The sequence below is a fragment of the Marmota flaviventris genome, chromosome 2 (genome assembly GCF_047511675.1).
Source record: "Marmota flaviventris isolate mMarFla1 chromosome 2, mMarFla1.hap1, whole genome shotgun sequence".
Lineage (NCBI taxonomy): Eukaryota > Metazoa > Chordata > Mammalia > Rodentia > Sciuridae > Marmota > Marmota flaviventris.
The window spans coordinates 177053054-177073420 of record NC_092499.1 but is presented as its reverse complement, the minus strand read 5'-3'; the positions used below and the strand labels follow the sequence as shown (position 1 = coordinate 177073420).

Below are 20367 nucleotides of genomic sequence, written 5' to 3'. Positions count from 1 at the left end.
TAGGTGACACTCTGCAGTCGGGTTTAAAGCTCATCTGGAAAAAGAACTGCTTTCTTTCTCTTCTACTTTTGTAGAGGTTTTCTGGGGTAGGAGGAGAGTGGTCTCTTAACCTCAGCATCTGATATAACACTACGCAGCCCCGAGGAAGGACCGGAAGTTTCTCTCCATTTGCGTTGATTGCAAAGTATAAGATTCTCTTTAGTTTGCTGCTCTTTCTGTAAAATGAGGTCCAAGAAGAGGGGCTCTTTGTATTTCTTACATTTGCATAATCTTGGGAAAGGGGGAAACAGGGAACTAAAAAAAGGGCTTGGGTGCACAATTGCACACGTGTGTGTAAAACAGGAACTGAGCAGATGCAGGGAAGGGACAGTAGCTTTTTCCCTGTTCACCATTTCATATTTTTCAATGGAGTGAGGTACTGGGGACTGAACCCAGGGGTACTATACCACTGAGCTACATCCCCAGCCCTTTTAATTTTGAGACAGGGCCTTACTCAATTGCTGAGGCTGGCCTCAAACTTGCTATCCTCCTGCCTCAGCCTCCCAAATGGCTGCTGGATGACAGGTGAGCACCACTGAACCCTGTTTATTTTCTGATTTTTGAAACATGTAGTAACACTATGTAAAATAAATTGGGAGGAAGTGTGTGGTGGTGTTGGCAAGCAGAGGAGACAAACAGTACAGAACAGAAATCCCAGGGCCACGCCCTCTTCTGTACTTGATTCTGTTCATCTCTGAACTCAGCCTTAACTGAAAACTGATTATACTGATACCCCTCTCCCCTTTTTAGGTGGGGGTTCCCACTGGACTTCTCTCCTTTGAAGCTGATCTGAGTGTAAAATCAAGGAGTGTCTTTATTAAAAAAGAAAAGCAAAAGGAAAGAAAAACAAAAAGTAACACAATGACCATCGCCTGTTGCCCTCGGGCTTCCGCTGCTTCTAAAGCTCCTCGCCAGTCCAGTCTGCAGCCAGGTGGGGTCACTTTCAGAGGCTGGGGGTGGGGTCCCACCAAGTCATCTCCCTGACACTCAGGAGGGCACTTACCCTCCAAGGGGTAGGGCTCCACCACCCAGGGAGGGGGACAGGAAGGGGCGTGTGGGGCGCACACTGGAAAAGGTAAAGCAGGGCTGCGCTGGGTCCTGACCCCTGGGTCCTGCCCCGCCATCTGTCTTGAAGAAGCTGCTCTATGAATCCATTGGGGCACGGGCCCCTTCCAAGCCCTCTGGCTACTTCCAGGTGGAGTCTTGCTATGACTGCACATTTCGGATCATGAAGTCTCTCAGGACAGCTTGCTACATGCTGGGTACTTCTGCCTCGTCCCTGTGCCAGGCACGCCAGGTAAGAGCTATTCTCATAATCCTCCTTTTATGGATGAGGAAACCAAGGCACAGAGAAGTCAAGTGACTTCCCCAAGATCACACAGCTTGCAAGGGCAGCTCGCCTCCCAGCCGTTTCCCTTATGACATTCTTAGGCCTGTCTCCGGCTGGATGGTACAAATTAGAGCTTTCAGTATGCAAAGAGAAGAAGTTGGGAACTAGTGGGTCCCAGGCACCGCATTAGAGCTGGAGGCAGGGCTGGGCCTGCGACTCCAGGTCTCACCAAAGGCCTGTGCCAATCCCTCATGTTCACGGTTCAAAGGCTCAGCCTCTGCCTCCCAGCTCCCCACCCCTGGCTCTGTGCCCTTGGGCGCTCCCTTTGACTGTCTGAAGCCCAGTTTGCAAGTGTCAGGCGCGGCTGGCATCCTGCCATGGGCCTGCCACCCGCGACGGCCTAGGCAGAGCAGTCCAGGCTGCAGAAGTCAGCCGAGGAAAAGAGCCTCAGCACGTTGACCAGCGGGAACATGAGCAGCGCCCCGAGCAGCGAGCCCAGCTGCACCGCCGCCCCGCACCACAAGAGGGCGCTGCGGCTCCGGTCGCGCAGGATCACACCCAGCATGACCTTGACGTAGCTGAGAATGGCCGTGTACAGCACCCAGGAGAGCACCTGCAGGGAAGGCAGCGACAGTGAGCCCCGGGGTCCGGAAGTCTCACAGGGTGACCGCACAGAGCTAAGGGAAACCGTGGAATGGCTTGGGAGTTCAAGGACACCCTTGTGGGGGTGACCCCACAGGGCTCAGGGATGCCCAGTAAGGGGACCCCTTGAGGGCAGAGGAGAACCCAGCGGCTCCCCACTCCACCATCAGGTCAGGGGCATCAGCGCCAAGGCCACTGGTGTGCACACGTGGTCGCAGGGTAGCACTGGGGGCACAGGCTGGACCATCACCCCTCCCCCCATGCCCCACTTTCCAATGAGAAGGGGACCCTCCCACCAGGGGCTTCTGGAGAGGACAAGGGCAAAGACTTTGGTTACTAGGGGTGTCCCTGGGGTTCCCCGGGCCGGCTAAGAGGTGAGGGCAGGAGGGCTGTTCACCTGTCCAGATACTTACGATGAGGACTTCCCCACCCCAGTGGCCCTGCAGGAGCGGGCAGGGGCTCATCGCAGCCATGGCCATGTTGTAGGCCCCGAAGCCGGTCCCCAGCACTGTGAGGACCCCCAGGAAGGGCAGAGACCTAGGGCAGAGTGAGGAGGTGAGTGGGGGAGCTGAGCAGCCTGACCTTGCCCTCTCCACTCCTGGGGACCATGTGGAATGACCGGCACCTCCAGAGCTCAAGGTTAGGAGGGTGGTTGCAGGCTCCCCAGCTCAAGTGGGACGGAGAGGCTCCTGAGAGCCGGGACACCCTGAGCATTAATGGCAGGGCCCAGCCTCCCGGCTAGGGAAGAACCACAGACTCCAGTGTCAGGTGGACCCTGTGCAAACCCAGTCTCACCATTTAACTGGTCCCTGAGCCTCAGTGTCTTCACCTGCAAAATGGGACACTTGAGGGCCACCGTGACCTACAGGAGCAGCATGGGCAGGGCCTGGCTCCAGCTCTGGGCTTTGCCTGGAATTTTATTTATCTGCTGCCATTTCCTCCGGTGACAGTCTCAGTCTCAGCCAGGAAGCCAGGCTGATGAAAGGTGGCTTTGATCTTGGCAGGGCCCTGCAGGGGTGCTGGGTGACCTCCCCGCCCTCCCTGGCCGGGCGCACTGTTCCTGACACCCGAGGTTGGCAGGCGGTCAGGCAGCCCTCCTCCAGACCCTCGACCCGACAACCAAGGACCCGTTGTTCCCTCGAGGTCCTTGTCCCTGGGTCCCACCATCCACACCCATGACATCCAAGATTCTCAGATGCTATAAACCTAACCTCTGGGCTTGCAGACCCTGTGGGTCCATGGCCATCGGCCCTGCTCCCTCGAACCCTCCTCTCCTTGCTCCCTGGTTTTAAGCCCCAACAGAGAAAAAGCCAGTGTCCTGCCACTTCCTAATTCTCCTGTCCTCGTTCTCCCCCTGGGCTGGTGGAGGTGAACAGGTCTGAGCGGCCAGTGGAGGCAGACAGGACAGAGGGGTGGTCAGGAGAGTATGGGGGGACCTAAGAGGTCAAGGTCCTGAGGCGGATATTTCTCCTGTGGGGATCTGAAGCCCCTGAGTCAAAACCACTTGAGTTATTAACAACTGAAACCTGCCGGGGCTGGGGATGTGGCTCAAGTGGTAGCGCGCTCACTTGGCATGTGCGGGGCCCTGGGTTCGATCCTCAGCATCACGTAAGAATAAAATAAAGATTTTTTTAAAAAAATTGAAACCCGCTGAGTGTGGTGGTACACACCTATAATCCCAGCTAGTCGGGAGGCTGAGGCAGGAGGATTGCCAGTTCGAGGCCAGACTGGGCTACTTAGTGAGCCCATGTCTGTTTTGGTTAGATATGAGGTGCCCCCCAAAAGCTCATAGGTGAGGTGATGCAAGAAATTCCAACGGTGAACTGATTGGGTTATGAGAGCCTTAACCTAATCAGTGCATTAAGTCACTTTAATGGGTTAACTGGGGGTAACTGTAGGTAGGTAGGGTGTGGCTAGAGGAGGTGGGTCTTTGGGAGTGTGCCTTTGGGGTGTGTATATGTCTGTGGCAAGGAGCTCTCTCTCTCTCTCTCTCCCTCTCTCTGTCTCTCTCTCCCTCCCTCCCTCTCTCTCTCTCCCTCTCTCTCTCCCTTTCTCTCTCTCCCTCTCTCTCTCCCTCTCTCTGTCTCTCTCTCTCTCTCCCTCTCTCTGTCTCTCTCTCTCTCCCTCTCTGTCTCTCTCTCTCTCTCCCTTTCTGTCTCTCTCTCTCCCTCTCTCTCTCTCCCTCTCTCTGTCTCTCTCTCTCTCCCTCTCTCTGTCTCTCTCTCTCTCTCTGCCCCCGGTGCCATGTCCTGAGCTGCTTCGCTCCACCACACCCCTCTGCCGTGATGCTCAGCCTCGCCCCGGGCCCCAGCGGTGGAGCTGGCCGTCTACGGACGGAGACCTCCGAAACCCTGAGCCCCCAGTGACCTTTCCTCCTGATTGTCCTTGCCGGGTCTTTTGGTCACAGAAGTAAAAAAGCTCACTAGAACAAGGTCCCAGATTAAATCAGAAGGGCCGAGGCTGTCACTCGGGGGTAGGGCGCCCCGGGCTTCAGTCCTCAGGACCCCAAAGGAAAGGGAGGCCTGGGCGCAGCAGGCAGGGGGCCTCGGAAGCCGCAGCCTTGACATGACCTACTCCCAGTGGGGGGCTCGGGATCAGGGCTCTGGATGGACGCTCCCTGGCCCCCCAGGGCCCTGGGCAGTACCTGCTGGCCAGGAACATGGAGAGGAAGCAGGCGAGGGGACTGGCCACCGAGCTGAGGGTGGCCGACAGGTGGTAGGCCACGGGCCCGTAGGGCAGGCAGGAGTAGGTCTGCACCGAGGGCAGGACGCCGTTGGTGAGCGCGTTGACGAAGGCCACCAGGGTGTAGATGAAGGCCAGCTGGGCCGGGCGGTGGGTGGCCGGCTTCTCCTCCCGATGCCCCTGTCCCCTGCGGATGACCACGGGGCCTGGGGGGCCTTCGTCCTTCCCTTCCCGCGGCTGGATGGAGTGCAGGGTGACCTGGGAGTGCAGGAGGTCCTCGATGGAGCCCTGCCGGCCCCGGGCCTGCTGCTGCAGCAGGAGGAAGGCCAGGAGGCAGCCGGCCATCATGGAGGCCAGCAGGAGGAAGAAGACCAGCGGCGAGAAGCGCGCCGGGAGGTAGCGGCTCTCCAGCCGACCCAGGGAGCCGGCCCTCCCGGCGGGGACCCAGGCGACAGCGCTGCTGCGGACTCCCTGGGGAGGAACAGAGTGATCAGCCACGTCCCGGGGGGTCAGCGCGGGTGACACCAAGAGCCCCCGAGCAGAGAGTGGATTATTATCATGATATAAATTATCCTGGATGATGATCATCAATAATTGATAAATGTTATGGCGGATTCCAAAACCAAATCTGACCCTAGGGACTTCAGATCAGCCCCATCCACAGGGGGCCTGGCCCCAGGGCCATGGTCCTGCTCGAGCTGGGGCTCAGGACACACCACCCCAAAACCTGACTGTAACAGACCAGAGTATGCCACCTGTTGGGGCTGGGATTTGGAATGTGGCCCGAGGGCTCATCATCAAGGCTCAGTCCCCAGGGCCCCAGTGTCCAGAGGAAATGGCTGGATCCTGCGGGCTCCGACCTGTCCACTGACGGCTTCCTGATCTGAAGGGACTGTTGGGAGGCGGTGGAGGCTAGGACTTGCCACCTAGTTAAAGGAAGTGTGTCCTTGGGGGCCATATTTTGTCCCCAGCCCTTCCTCCCTCGACCCCCCCCTCCCTCCCTTCCTCCCTCTGCTTTCTGGCTGCCCTGAGCTCGGAGCGTCCCTCCATTGCCTTCTTCCCCCAAGACCTGCTGCCTCCCCTCAAGCTCAGATCCAGCTGACCGAGGACTGAATCCTCTGGAACTATGAGCCAGACCCAACCTTTCCTCTTTTAAAAAAGTGTTCTTCTTGGGTAATTTGTTACAGTGACCGAAAGCTGACTAATGCACCACCCCAAAATAGACCTCTGTGGCACGTGTTGTTTTGAGCTGGTTATTTTGAGAAACTGGAGACAGGGGAGCAGTTCCAAAATGATTTGATGTGTAGAGGACATATACATCTCAAAAGGACATTTTCATTAGTAAAGGCATCCGTTCCAGGAAGAGACAGATGACAGCTCTCATCACCTGAGATGTCTGCACGAGGGACAGGGACAGGGTCCCTCCCACACTCCTCCTCTGGGCACTCTCCTCAACTCGCCTCTCACCTCACCCCACCCAACCCCTTCCTCTCCGTAGCTCCGGCTGCTACCTAAGCTTCCCATCTTTGGTCCTTCTTTAAATCTCATATTTTTGTGACACTCCCTTGCGTGTGTACGTCATTCGAATAACCTTTCTGCTGCCTACCAGACTCAGGTCACTTTAACCTGTGGTCCTGCCAAGGAGCCCACCGGGGAGCCATCTTTCCTTCCCGTATCCTCAGGGCCAAGCTCAGGGCTGCAATGGCTCCAGGCCCTGCTGGGTACCTGAGTGACGTAGGTCTTCCTGGAAGTCACAGGGCTTGAGGTCGAGACCAATGTCTCCGTGACATTGACGCAGGAGGTGATGCCGGAGCCCTGGGCAAGAGCCACCAGCGCAGGCAGGAGGCCACTGAACCCTTCGCCCACAAAGAAGGTGGTGAGGTAGTGGGTGGGCAGCCGGCTCATGAAGGGCAGGAAGGTGACAGAGGAGGTGCAGTCCACCAGGGCCAGGAGGAAGGTGAGGACGATGAAGGCGATGCTGTGCTGGCCGCCCAGCACCCAGGAGGTCATGTTCCAGAGGAAGGCGAAGAGGACGCAGGCGACGGTGCCCACAACCAGCACAGCGAAGACCACGGGCACCTCAGGAAGGCAGCCAGGCCGGAAGTGGTGCAGCAGGGTGACCAGCAGGGGGCCGACGTTGGCCAGCTGGATGACCACCGTGAGGTAGGAGGGCAGGTACCAGCCCTCGGGCAGCTCCGTCACCAGCAGGGGCAGCTCCACCCAGAGCCCATTGATGGCCACCCAGGAGCCCATGCCGAAGACGCAGACCAGCAGGTGGGTGAGGGCGGCCATGGCGGCTCTGTCCCGGGCCAGAGGCCACTGTGTGTCCAGGTCCGTCTGTGATGGGCTAACAGAGGAGGACACCAGGTGAGAGAGCTCAGAGTCAAGTTCATCACCAAGCAAGAGATGGCTTTGGGGTTCAGGGTCCCCCCGCCCCTTACTTTTCTCCCGGTTTGCTTTGTATCAGCAGAAAACACAAATGCATTTATAAGTAGCCTCTGAATAAGGTTTTCTTAAGCACAACTTGTAAATCCAGGGACCACAAAAGAAAAGTTTGAGACATTCACAGGAGTAAATGTTCAAGCACACACATGCAAACAACAACAACAACAACAAAAAACCTGAAAAAAGTCCAAGGGTGGTCAGGTGTGGTGGCGAACACCTGTAATTCCAGTGGCTCAGGAGGCTGAGGCAGGAGGATCTCAGGATCAAGGCCAGCCTCCGCAAGTTAGCAAGGCACTGTCTCAAACAACAAAACCCCAACACCTCCCCCTACCAAAACAAGGACGTGGGCAACATAGTACAAAGTACATAGGCTTATGTTTCTAATTCCTAAAAAGTGGTATTACCATCAAGAACAAAAGACCCAAGAAAGGAGGGGGCCAAGGATAGGATCTAACAGCTTAGAGGAAAGGTACCAAGAAGTCTGGGACGCAGGAAAGATGACCACTCTCTTTAATCTGGAAAATGAATGCAAGGTGCCATTTCTCACCAGGAGACTGTCCCACAGCCAAAGGTCACCTGCGCTGAGTGAAATGACTGATGGACAAGGTCAGCGTTCGCTGCCCCCTTGCAACAGCAAAAGGTGGGAGACAGTGGCAGAGGCCAGGGGAGGCTCAGTGACCTGCAGGGACAGCCCACCTGGGCAGGCTGAGGACGGGGAAGGGGGAGGTCTCCCCAGCGACAGGCAGAGGTCTCAAAGGGAGCGAATCCAGGGGGCAAAACCGCAGATAGTGGAGGAGGAAGGACGTGGTCCACGCTGTATTTGCCTGAAGCAACCTGACACCTGGGGTCCCTCAGTCCAGATCTTTTAGTGTCATTCTTGTTTTTTGTACTGGGCATTGAACTCAGCGACACAACCCTGAGCCACATCCCCAGCCCTTTTATTTATATATATTATTTAGAGACAGGGTCTTGCTAAGTTGCTGAGGGCCTCACCAAGTTGCTGAGGCTGGCTTTGAACTTGTGATCCTCCTGCCTCAGCCTCCCGAGCCACTGGGATGACGGACGTGCGCCACCTCGCCTAGCTATCTTTATGTGGCTTTAACTTGTGAGCTAGTCAAACATATTTCCCAACACAAAAAATATGGTTACCTGGAATAAAATTCGAATCTGGCTTTTTTTCCCTCCTGAAATAACAGGTCTCTGTAGCTGGACAGGGTTTGGAGATCACCTCTGCCAGCCCCCAGCAGCCGTGTGCTGCCATCTGTGTACCACCTGTCCAACCACCAGCATCACCCCACTGGAACTCTTACGAACACCCTTCAATCTAACCTTAGTCTGAGCCCAAATATTAGAGAGCTCAGGAATGAGGTTCTGCAGCCACTGCCTGGACTTGACCTCAGCTCCTGTTACTTCCTGGCTGGGTGACCTTAGGTAGGTGACTCTGCCTCTCTGTGCCTCATTGCCCTCACCTGCCCTCTTGTGTTTTTCAATGAGATGCAGACACATCAGTGAGTTCATGCCTGGCACACTTTGGGCATGCGCTAAGGGTAGCTACTGCTGCTGAGAAATCCCAGGTTTGGTGACAAGAGTTGTTTTCTTTGAATTTACATGAAATTTAGCCTGTGATACTTAAAAGTAAAACAGGATAACGTTCCCAGCTCTGAGCTGGGACATGGGATCTGGAGCAAGCTCAGCCTGAACTCCTCCTTCCTTGTAGGACCAGCAGCCCTGTCCCGGTGACCACGCCTCACCCAGGAATCTCCAAGGCTCTGGCAGTCCCTCTCCTGGGTCTCAGAGGCCCAGAGGCTACCAGAGCTGCTTCCAGCCTGCTCCATGGCCTCCCTTCTGGGGGCCTCGGCCCCCCCACAGGTCACTAAGCTGTGTTCTCCCAGGCAGGAAGCAGGCTCAGAAGCACAGGCTGGGCCTGGCACCTGTCTGCCAAGTGGACCCAGGAGAGAGGGAGGCCCCAGGCCACCCCTGTGCATCCCTGCTGTCCTTCCCAGCCTGGCCACCTTCTGTCATCCCGGCTTCCTGCAAGATCCTGCCCCAGAAAAGCACATCTGGCTGCCCAGCCTCCCGGGGTCCTCCCCGAGCCCCGCGGCGTCTGTGTTGATGGTCTTGCTCTGGGGCACACAGACAGATGCCCAGAGTCGGATGCTCCAGGAGGCAAGGGGCTGTTTTGTGACCTGGCAGGTTGAAGGTGGAGGGCCCTGCCCCGTGACCGAGCTCAGGGTGGGCAAACCGGGAACTGGCTGGCCGAGCCAGTCAGCAGACCCGTGATTTGGATCCGCTGAGTTTGAGAGGATCCTCCACTGTCATCCACAAGTCAGGGGCGGGCATTCAGAATTCAGGGCTTGTGGTTTATCAGGATTATTTTGGAAGCCTGTCTACACAGGTCTTTATGCCCAGGTGGCAACAATAATCCTACTTGCCTTCTTGAACCTAGGCTCCCCCACTGACCTCCAGAGGAACTGCAATCCCTGCTCAGGCGCACGCCCTTCTTCTCTTCCCCCATCTTGCTGTCTGGAGCCCAGAGGTGAGCACTAGAACTCTAGCAGCCATTTTGTACTAGGAAGGATGGAGAGGGGGCTAGACAGAAACTGGACTCCCTTGGGATTTTTGGAGTCGGGAACATCCTTCACAGCCCTGCTCTGCCTTTGCTGAACTATTTTGTTTGCTTCTTTAAAGGTTGAAGCTCTTAAACTTCTGTCTTGTCTGCCACTTATTTTACCTACAGCAAAACACTGGCTACGTGTACAGAGATACAGGTTCAAGGAGGTACATGGCTGATTTTGGTAACCACAGGCTGATAAGTACATTGACCCCTTGGGGCCATCCGTGTCCTGATGCGGGAACGCAGGTCCTCTCGAAATCTGAATTTGATCAAAAATCAAAACCTAACCAACGTCGTCACTGAGACACACCTTTAAAAGACGCTGCAAGGTTCCGAGTAAACTTGGACCTCAGGGACAAAGTCTTACAGAGAAATGCAAAAATAGAGAGAAGGGGGGGGGGGGGGCTGGGGGAAGAACAAGGAGCCCCGTGTGGAACCTGGTGGCAGAAGTTTAAGTTGGCACTCAAGAGTCATTTCTGGGTGACACCGACTGTCATTGCTACGATCCCTCTCTGTTCTGAAGAGCACTTCTCCAAGTGACCTCAGCCCTGCCCGGGGGGTGCGATGGAGCCACAGGAGGGTGGCGAGGCTGACGAGACTACTCCAGCGGTGACAGCAGAAGGGACCAAAGCCGGAAGGGCAGAGGAGGCAATAAATGATACACGCGACCGGGGGTCAGTAAATAATTACAGGGCGGCGGCAGACGGCGGTGGCGGCCAGGTGGGAGCTCAGCCAGGGCCGTCACTCTCGGCAGCCCTGGGCCGCTTCTGCGCAGCTGCGGGAGGAGCCTGGACTCACCTAGACGCTCAGGTCCCGGCCTGCAGCCCCGCCCCCTACGTCTGGGTTCTGACCTGGCATCCCACAGCGGTGGCCTCTGAGGGAGTCATTGGCTCCTCCAGGAGACTCCCTAGTCTGCCACAGAGGTGGTGGCCGCCTGCGCGCCTCCTGTCCCCTGCCCTGGCGCACTCCCAAGCTACCTCCTGCTCCTCCAAGGTGCTATGTGCCCCTGGGCCTGGGGGACACAGGGAGGGACAGCTGCCACTTACAGCGAGGGGCTGTCCCAGGCAGAAGGGTCCGGCTCCCGCAGGCCTGGCTCCGAATGAGGCTGGCACTTTGAAAGAGGAACCTGGGGCTGGGGCTCAGTGGTGGAGCCGAGCGCAGCTGCCTGGGTTCCATCCCCCCCCACACACAGAAAAAGAAAAAAAACATCTATTATTTCAAGTGGCCGAAGTTCTTGCTGATTTACTTAACAGAGAACTTATTGGTTGTGCACTATGTGCTGGACAACAGCCACACTCTCAGGAGTACCCAAGAGCCAGTCATTAAGCACAAAAACAAATAGAGAGCCGGTCAGCAGGGCAGGAGCCACAGGGAAGAGCAGCTGGCAGGGTGCCCCTGAGGGTCCAGGGTGGAGAGGGCAAGTGCAAAGGCCCTGGGGTGGGGCCTCACCTGCCACGACCCAGAAATAGATTTGGGCATTTAAAGATCAGCTGGGTGGGTGGCCATTGTGGCTGCCACCAAGCTGGATCAGGGGGGCACCCAGGGCTTGGGGTGAGAGCTTCAGTGTTCTCTTTGGAGCCCACAGCCCCATTCCAGGGCAGAGGAGGACCGGCTCTCATTTAATGTTTAACACGCTGGCTGTGGTCAGGATAATCACAAAGAGCCAGGGGCACAGCGGGGGAGAAGCCTGTCACCCTGATAGAAAGCTGCTGAAATCATCCAGGTAAAAAAGAGAATCAAATAGCCCAGGCTGGCGGGTGCTGGCTGTGTACTGTGCCGGGCCGCGTTAGGCCGTTGGGGTGCTCATCCACCACGGCTCGAAGTGGGCAGCAGGATGGTCTGCGGGCCCCAGAGGAGGAAACTCAGGCTCAGGAAGGGAGAGTAATTTCCCTGAGGATGCACAGCTGACAGCTTTGTGGGCCTTCGGAGCAGCCTCCTCATGGGGTTGAGAGAGGCCTGGGGGTGCAGGTGGGAAGAGATGGGGCCAGGCTGAGCGCGGGTTTCTACCCTCTGCAGCCTCCTTAGCACTTGGGTTGGGGAGGGGAGAAAGGGGGACAGGCCCAGGAGAGCCGGAGAAAGCCCCAAGACATCGCCAGGTCCCCAGGATCCAGTGGGCAAGCTCTGAGGATGGTGACACAGACCCTCCAGACGGCCCTCCAGCCTGGGTGGCAATGGAAGCCTGAGGGGCAGCCCAGGCCAACGGGCCTGTGGCACTATCTATATTTTTCCTGTGGGGGGACTGAACCCAGGGCCTGGCGCGTGAACACAAGCACCTCAAGACGGAGCCACCTTCTCAGCCCCCCTGCTCTGTCCTTGAACTTGAGAGTCCCAGGCTGGAGAAAATGGGGGGGGGCAGGGCTCTCCCCAGGGCTAAGCACCCCCACTGGGGGCTGCCCCATCTCCTTCCCCACCCGCCTGGTCTTGGCCATCGGAGCCCAAGGGCCGTCCCCTGGTCACTGTCCTGATCCACCTCTTCCTGGCCTTATCAGGCAGGAGCCCAGGGACACGAGTTGGCGTCCACCTGCTGCGGGCTGGGAAGGAAGCATTCTCTCCAGGAGAGGGGGGCTGTCCTCCTCCCCAGTGCTCGGGCGGCCCCTGCCTTGCCCGTGACTGGGTCACCTAAACCCCTGGTGCCACCCTGGGTCCTCATTCCGCGTGGGCAATGGGGCAGCTGGCGGGCACCATGCCCTGTAGGCCGGACTGCAGACCTGCCTCGGCCCTGGGGATACTCTGGCCACGCTGGCCCGGCCAGTGCTCGCTGGTCCGAGGAGACAAGCCTCTGAGTCAGTGGTGTCCCCGGTGCCAGGCTCCTGGAGAACTCGGGGCGCGCGGCAGGCTCTGCACAGGGCCTGGCCTTGGCCAACCCGAGTGACACTAAGTAGGACCGGGTGGGCTTGGAGTAGGCAGGACGGGAGCCCCGAGGGTCCAACTCAGAAAACCTAGAGGGAGAGACGGGGGAGAGCGCGGTCGAGACTGACCACAAAAAGCCAGAAGCAGAAATGGGCAGACAGACAGAGGGACAGACAGAAGGGAAAAGGAGCAGAGGCCAGGAGGGGACGGAGGCAGAGGAGGAGCTGGACCTGCCGGGAGCCTGAGCGTGCAGCTCACATCCACACACATTAGGAGGTCTTCACCTGTGCTTGCCCCCGACCCCAGAGTTTCCCTAAGTTCATTCCAACTCAATGTCCCTTGCAAGAAGTGGGGAAACCAAGGCCCCAAGAATAGCCAGTGATTGCTCTGCACGCTGCCCACCCTGACCCCAGGTGGTGGCAGTCATTCAGGTCCACTTTCACTGGCTGGGTGACCTCAGGCCAGCTGCTCACCCTCTCTGGGCCTCGGGTCTCCTGTGAAAGGGTCTGGGGAGGCCAGGGCTCGCCAGGCTCAGCGGCCAGCAGGGAGGAGACAATGCGGGCTCCCAGCAGGACTGGGAGTTCCCTTCCTCCTTTCACTCCCCCCAAGGCCAGGAAGGGACTCCGGCCTCCCCCGAGGCTGTCCTTGACGGGGAAGCCTCCCCCAGGAGACTCCCCTCCCCTGCGTCCCCATCCCAACCCCCGTCCGGGCCAGGCTGGTGAGGCTCCAGCTCCCACCTGGCAGGGGCGGCCGCACGGTGGCCGGTGGCGCGGAGCGGGGCTGGGTGGCCACGGGCGGGTCTGCGCGCCCGTCCCGCCCAGCACCACGCGCCCCGCGGCCGGGCAGGAGCCCCTCTTCCCGCCCACTCTTCTGCCTCCTCCGACCCGGCAGCCCGGAACTAGGACAAAGGTCACGGTCGCGCCGTCCTCGCACTAGCCCCCCCGCCCGGCGCCCCGCGCTCCCGACGGCGGCCGCGCCCAGGATCTGCGGCTCTTCCCGCGGCGCCCAGCGCGGCCCACTCACCGGCTGGTCCAGCGGCCCGGCTCTGATGGGCGGGCCGCGAGGCTCGGGGCCCGGCACCTGTCCCCGCCCCGGCCGCGCGGGAGGGCGGGGTGGGCGGGGCCGCGGAGCAGGGAGCCGGCGACAGACCGCGGGATCTCAGCGAGGGGCCTGCTGGATCGAGCGCTTCCTGCAGCCGCCTTTCTGCCGGCTCCTCCCCAGCGGGCAGGGGACTTGCCCAGGCAGCTGCCGCTCCACCCCGGGGCGCCAGGACTTCCCTCACCAGGATCCAGGTCCCCGGCGCGGGCGGTGGAAGTCCTGGACCTTAAGGGCCACCGGGCTGTCGGCGGGGAGGGCGCCCCCTCGGGCGCAGGGCGAGCATGGCAGCCGGCGTGCTCCTCCCCCCTCCTTCCTCCTGGGGTTCAGATGAGGAAACCGAGGCCCAGAGAAGTCCGGAGTCTTTGGAGTCACACAGCTCGTCTCCCTGCTCGCCGAGCGCCCCTGGCGACAGTAAGAGTTAATATGTGCTTAGATCTTTCCGCGATCGTAAGCCGCAGGTGCCCTTTTTACTCTCTGCTTTACAGTTGGAGAAACTGAGGCTCAGAAGGTAAGAACTACAAGGCTCTGCTCCTCGGGGAGCCAGGAAGGCTTGTCCTCCGCAAGGACTCCAAGAGTGAGGCTACTCCTGGCCCCAACCCCCCTTCCTAGCTGATGCTCCCCTCCCAACTCCAAAAGGAAGTTCCCTTAGATCTGACCCCTATCCCTGCTGCTGCAGTCTCACCTCCAGCCATCTTCTCACAGTTGCCTCTCATGTTATTTTTATTTTTAATTAAAAAGTACATCCTGCTGGGGCTGTAGCTCAGGGGTAGAGCACCCGCCTCCCTGGGTTCGATCCTCAGCGCCACATAAAAATAAAGAAAGATATTGTGTTCATCTACAACTAAAAAAATATATTTTTAAAAAGCACATCCTTATCATCACCTTCAGATACTCCCTGTTGCTCACCAAACTCAGGAAAATGACTAAGCCTCACATTTAAGTCCTTTTGCAACCAAGACCAGCAAACCTTGACAACTCTGTCCCTCTTTCCTGTTTGTCACCTTTGCTACTCACACTCAGAGCCACTTGCCACTCTCTAAGTATCCACCGTAGCTCGGGGCCACCAGATTCTCCAGACTTATTCTCCCAGTAAAATCTCCTTCTGCCTCATCTCTTTCTGGCAGGATCTGATCCAAATTTCAAGCCAGTCTCAAATGCCCCTCCTCCAAAGAAATCTTCCTGTTATCTTTAATACCCTGCATACATTGGGAGCTTAACATGTGTTGCATTCATGAATGAACCTCAACCAATATATTCTCCTTTTCTCTCTCTCTGTACCAGGGATTGATCCCAGGAGTGCCACATCCCCCCCCCCCCTTTTTTTTCTGTATTTAGAGACATGATCCCACTGAGTTGCTTAGAGCCTTGCTGAGTTGCTGAGGTTGGCTTCAAACTCACCATCTTTCTGCCTCAGCCTCCTGAGCCGCTGAGCCATGTGCCACCACACAGGACCCAACCAATATATTCTCCCCATTCCTGTGCTCTCCGGAAATTTTATAACCTCTGTTGTTTATATTCAATAGACTATTTTTTGAGAAGTTTTTCTCTCTCTTTTTTTAATCATTTTAGACACATTTACTTAACACGTGGTGCTGAGGACTGAACCCAGAACTGTGCATGCTGAGGACAGCCCTCTGCCAACGGAGCCACCTCCCAGCCCACCCAGCTCCCCGCCCCCTGCGGTGCTGGGCCTTGGCCTGGGCCCAGGGCCTGCTAGGGAAGCCCGTATCCCCGCGCTCCCTCCACCCCGTGGGTAGGTCGGCTTTGTTCCTCTGTGTGGTTCCGGGGCAGAACCCAGAGGGCTCTACCATTGGGCTTAATACCCAGCCCTTTTAAAATTTTATTGACTGGCCTCAAACTTGGGGTCCTCCTGCCTCAGCCTCCCCAGTAGCTGGGATTACAGGCCTGCGCAGTGCCGTCCCCGCTGAGTGATTTTTAACAGAGAAACATCCCAGCCCCTTGTCTCCGTCGGGTGGGGGGCACTACCCACGGTCACTTTCCACCTGGTGTTCCCTCCTCTTTCTGTGTCCCGCACACGGAGACCTTCATTCAGTGGAAGTCACTCACCGACTACGGATTAAGTGCCAGCTCTAGGAGAAGACAACTAAACACGAAATGAGTCACTTACTTAGTGGGAGGAGTCAGAACAGCCACCGGGAGGGAGAGAAAGTCCCCTGCAGGAGGACCAGGAGCGGGGGCTGTCCCCAGTGCTCCCTGAGGCCCGCCGCTGGTCAGCGGTGGCCGGCCCCTTCCTACAGCCCCGGGGTGTTGGCGACAGGTGCCCTGGACGAGGAGCCGGTCTGTCGTCTGGCTCTTGCGCAGAGACCGTGGCACCCACACCCCGCGGGGAACTGGGGCGAGGCCCCCGCCGCCCTCCGGAGGGGACGCTCGGACGCGCACCGCGGGTTCCGTCCACCCCAGGGCGCGGCCCCGGCCCCCGCAAACGTGGAGGCCCGCACCCTGCCCGGGACCGAAGCTGGAGCAGAGATGCCCCGCCAGCTCGGGACCCTTCCGGCCACCGCGGCTCCTCCTGGCCGCGTGTGAGCCTCAGGGACCGGGCGCGGCTGGAGTCACCCAGAGACGCCGCCAGGCGGCGCTGAGTCCCGAGCGCACGTGGGGCCCGCGATCGGCCCCGGGGGACCTTGTAAGGCTCGGGGACTTGGAACCTTCCCCTAAGGGCGTCGTGTGGGCCTACGGCCAGGTTGAGAGAAAGGCGGAAAGTGGAAAATAGGGCGGAGGGTGAAAAAGTGATGGGGGGGGGGAGATGGTTACAGGGGTTTAGGGACCTGCAGCGCGACACAGACCCCCCCAGACAACCTGATCTTACATCCGAGCAAGCTCTGAACAGAGTTAATGCCAACAAATAATTATTGAAAAGGAAAGAAATTAAACTTGAGCTCGAGAGCCCAGAACAGAGTGGGAGAAATTCGAGGATAAATATGTGCATACAGTTCATTTGTTGGGGGGGGGGCGGGGGGACACGAATGCGTTCTACACATTTTTAAGGTGTGTGTGTGTGTGTGTGTAGCAGGACAGGGGACACGGAGGGGAAATGGAGAGTGATCAAAAGGAAATTTAGCCTTAACTGAAGTATTTTAATCATCTAGGAGTCTGGACACCTGTTAGGTGTGTAACCTTAAATCAAAAATTACTTTAAAAAGAAAAAAAAATGGAGAAAGAGAAACAAAAGAAACATAAAATGTTATTTTGTGTTGTACCAATAAAGATCTTACATGCAGATTAAGGGAGGGGACCGCCCCCTTGCCCTGTTCTGTCCAGACCTGGGCCTCCTTTCCTGTGTGAACAGGACACCTGTAGCAGGTCAGGGCTTGGAAGGCGGGAAGGCGCGGGAAGCATGTCCTTGAAACCAAGCTGGAGGAACGGAATGGGGAGGGAGCAGATTCCAGGTATGTGTGTGTGTGACAAAGGATGCTGGCAGACAGAGCACGCCGCCCGCCCTCAGGCTGGAATCCAGCAGTGTGGGATGGTGCAGGTTCCAGCCCAGGAAATGTCATCATCATCTGCTGGGGCCGAGTGGGGCTGGCACTAGGTGAGGTCGTCTGTGGGCCTTGGAGTGGGGAGACCTGGAATGTCGCTGGGGAGCCTCAGGCCGCGGTGGAAGACGGCAGCGAGAGGTCTGGAGGTGCAGCGGCCTGCGGTGGAGTGGAGATGGAGGCCAGACCTCAACCCCAGGCCGACCTTCCTGTCCTCAAGGGCAAAGCCAGTGAGGGTGGGTGATTGTCGGTGGTGGAAGAGCTCAGCGGAGGCCCAGAACCCGAGGGCGTGCAGTTCCAGGAATTCGCCACAAGATGGCGATGTCTGATGGGTTTAAAAAAAGTTTTAAAAAAAGGGGCGCCCTCCTCCTCCCTTTAAAAAAATGTTCTTTCCATATTATTTGTTGAAATTAACTATATTCCATGCACCGAGGATATAGAGGACATGGTCCCCCCCAAACGGAGCTGCCAGTCATCCCTTGGAATTCCAATCTGACCATTTTGCAGATCCCCGGGGCCCAGAAGGCTGCCGCTCCACCCTGTCATAGGCATGGCCAAGTCCACCTCTCCCACTTCTCGCCTGGACTATTGCTGTGACCACTTAATTCGCTATCTTACTTCTGTCCTTCTCCCCTTTGCCCCATTCTCAGCCAAAAAGACGCTGTCAACCTGGCCATTCTCTGCTCAGATCTCCCCGGAGCTGCTCAGTAACCCCTGCCCAGGGCACCTACCTGCTTCTCTTCCCTCTCCCCAGCCAGCTCCACCGCAGCCAGTCTGGTGTCTGGCTGCCTCAGGGCCCTTGCACTTGCTAGTCCACTCTCCCCAGGTAACTACATGGTTCCTTCCTCACCTTATTCAGGTCTCTGCTCTGTCCCATAAGTGACTCCTTCATTAAAATAACCTCATGCCTCAATCCACCCCAGCTCAGGCTGCTCTGCACCTCTGCCCTGTTCCCGTGGTGTCCTGGTTTGTTGTTATATGTTCATTTATAAATCTTATCTGGGGTCTGTCTGCCCATTAGCGTTGGCTCCACAAGTGGAGATTGTGTCTGTTTCATTTGCAGCTGAGGTCTGGTGCCTAGTCCATGCCTGGCATACAGAAGGGGCTCAATAAGTGTTTGTTGGCTGAATGAATGACATCGGGGAGGGGCAACTGACTGGATGTGGGGCAAGGGGGAAGGACGAATTGAGAGTGACGGAGGTTTGGGCTTGAGCAATAGGTCAGGATGCCTCCACCCTGACCCCCAAGCCGGGGACCCTGCGTGGCCCTGATAGAGAGGACACAGAGCTATCTATAAAAAAAATGAGACCATTTCCTTGAAATACACGGGGCCGTAGTTTCACTGCCTAATAGTAACACTTCTCTGATATCCAATAATCAGTCGGCCACTGATTTCCCATGGCCCATAAAGTGTGTCCTTGGGTGGACAAAGGACTCAGTGTAACAGGAAGTCTGACGCTCTAAAGGGAGAGCAAGATCTCGTCACAGAGGGAGCAGCCCTGGAGACGGACACAGTGCAGCCCTGGAGATGGACATGGTACTGTGCCGGCTCAGCCCCCAGGTCAGGTGGAGCTGTGAGCCCAGACCGGGGACCTTCTCTGTTTGCCGTAAGGATGTGGGTGGGGACTTGTGTAAGGCAGAGCAGGATGAAGGTGGCTCTCTTGCTGATGTCATGGGGTTTGAAAGGGATGTAGAGGAGTCACAATGACCCCAGGATAGGGCCCCACCCCTCCCCCACCCCCACTCCCATGGGGTCCCCAGGACCCTGGTGACCTCCGTCCAGCCACAGACCTCCTCCTCTCCCCTCTGTGCTCTGCGGGACACCTTCTGCTCACTCTTCAGCCTCTGCCCAGATGTCACCTCCTCCTGGAAGCCTGCCTGAAGCTGGAGTGGACCAGGGGCCCCTCTCCTGGGCCTGGAGCTACCTGGGATCACCTGTAATCCCCTGGGCTTCTCTGTTTCCAGCCCTCGCCCCCTCCGGCCTGTCTTGTTCACTGCCACATCCTCACCCCGGCAGTGCCCGGCACGTAGTTGGGCCATAACCCAGACTACCACATCCCCACTCCCAGGTCCGCATCCGCAGGGGTCTCGCGATGGGCATTTGGTCCTCCCTTCTTCCTTCCTTCACAAGTGTTCCTTGAGCACCTACTGTGTGCAGAGCCTCCCTCCCTGGAGCGCACCCTGGGACGAGGAAGGCAGACAGACAGCAAGGCAAAGGTGAAGCCGTTGGGACCCTGCGGAGTTGGGCAGGGGTGTGGCCCGGTCCCGGCTGGGCTGGGACAGGACTGAGGGCTGTCCTGACCCAGAGGCCAGGGGAAGGTTCCCAGGGAAGAGGACGGGTGGGGTGGGCAAGAGGCCACTGCGCTGCGGAGGACGCACAGGGACAGGGCGGGGAGGGACGGGTGAGCGGACCAGCCCCTGCCGGGTGCTGGGGACTCGGCGGACCCGGGGGGCCCGGGGCGAGAGCGCGGGAGGCAGGCGGTTGGGCGCTTTTGCATCGCATTTGCATCTCATTTGCATCTGATTTGCATGGCAGCCGAGGGTTCAAGTTGAAAGCTGAAAGGGCTGCGCCAGCCCCGGGAGAGGGGGGCCTGGGGTTTCCCTCCCACAAAGACCCGGGCCACGACCTCACCCAGGGGCCACCCACGCCCCTCGGGCTGGACCTGCCATCTGGGGCGAGGAGGGGCAGCGCGGACAGGTTACTTCCTTTCAGCAGAGGTCCCCTCGCACCCAGGCCTCGCCGCGCAGAATCCCATCTGTCAGGCCCGACCTTTGACCTCTGACCTCTCTCGCCCCGCAGGCTGGAGGTGGAGGAGGGGAGAGCCCCCGCCCCGCCACGGGCGCGGCCCCAGCCCAGCTTTCCACTCCCCGCCATCTGCCCGCTCCCGCTGGGCCACCTGCTCCACGCCAGGCCACCTCCCCCTTCCCGTCCCTTCGCTCTTTCTTTTCCTCCCTCCCTCGCTCTCCCTCCCTCTCCCCCCTCTCTCCCCTCCCCCCTTCCTTCTGTGCTGGCACTTGCCGCGCAAGGGCTCTACACCGCCCCCCCAGCCCCCCACCCTATCTGAACCTTGGTTCCCAAAGGTGCCCCGCTTCTCTCCACCAGGGTCCTTGTCGCCATAGTCAGGATCCCCTGTTCTATGGGTGGCTTAAGGTTCTTTAAGTGAATTTATTTT

The 20367-nt window shown here is 58.2% G+C and overlaps 1 protein-coding gene across 3 annotated transcripts; it reads right to left on the bottom strand.

Moving 5' to 3' along the window:
* Positions 1 to 829: 829 nt before the first annotated feature.
* Slc52a3 (solute carrier family 52 member 3) lies at positions 830 to 15986 on the bottom strand. 3 transcript variants are annotated; one of them, XM_027945388.2, is made up of 5 exons: positions 15829 to 15986; positions 6419 to 7040; positions 4656 to 5164; positions 2425 to 2548; positions 830 to 1982 (listed from the first exon to the last, which is right to left on the bottom strand). In XM_027945388.2, the coding sequence occupies exons 2-5, from the start codon at positions 6983 to 6985 to the stop codon at positions 1770 to 1772; spliced, it is 1413 nt and encodes a 470-aa protein (XP_027801189.2). In that variant the 5' UTR covers positions 6986 to 7040; positions 15829 to 15986; the 3' UTR covers positions 830 to 1769. The 3 variants fall into 3 exon arrangements, with proteins under 3 accessions (XP_027801189.2, XP_027801188.2, XP_027801190.2); XM_027945387.2 differs by lacking the exon at positions 15829 to 15986 and adding an exon at positions 13626 to 13667; XM_027945389.2 differs by lacking the exon at positions 15829 to 15986 and adding an exon at positions 10799 to 10873.
* Positions 15987 to 20367: the final 4381 nt, after the last annotated feature.

Bases quoted from the DNA above. Each gene is read 5' to 3' on its own strand.
- Slc52a3 (XM_027945388.2), bottom strand. From the start codon at position 6,985: ATGGCCGCCCTCACCCACCTGCTGGTCTGCGTCTTCGGCATGGGCTCC. The intron at 2,549-4,655 runs GTACTGCCCAGG...ACTCTGCCCTAG, and splicing joins TCCATGTTCCTGGCCAGCAG to GTCTCTGCCCTTCCTGGGGG. The intron at 1,983-2,424 runs GTAAGTATCTGG...CCTTCCCTGCAG, and splicing joins GGGGTGGGGAAGTCCTCATC to GTGCTCTCCTGGGTGCTGTA.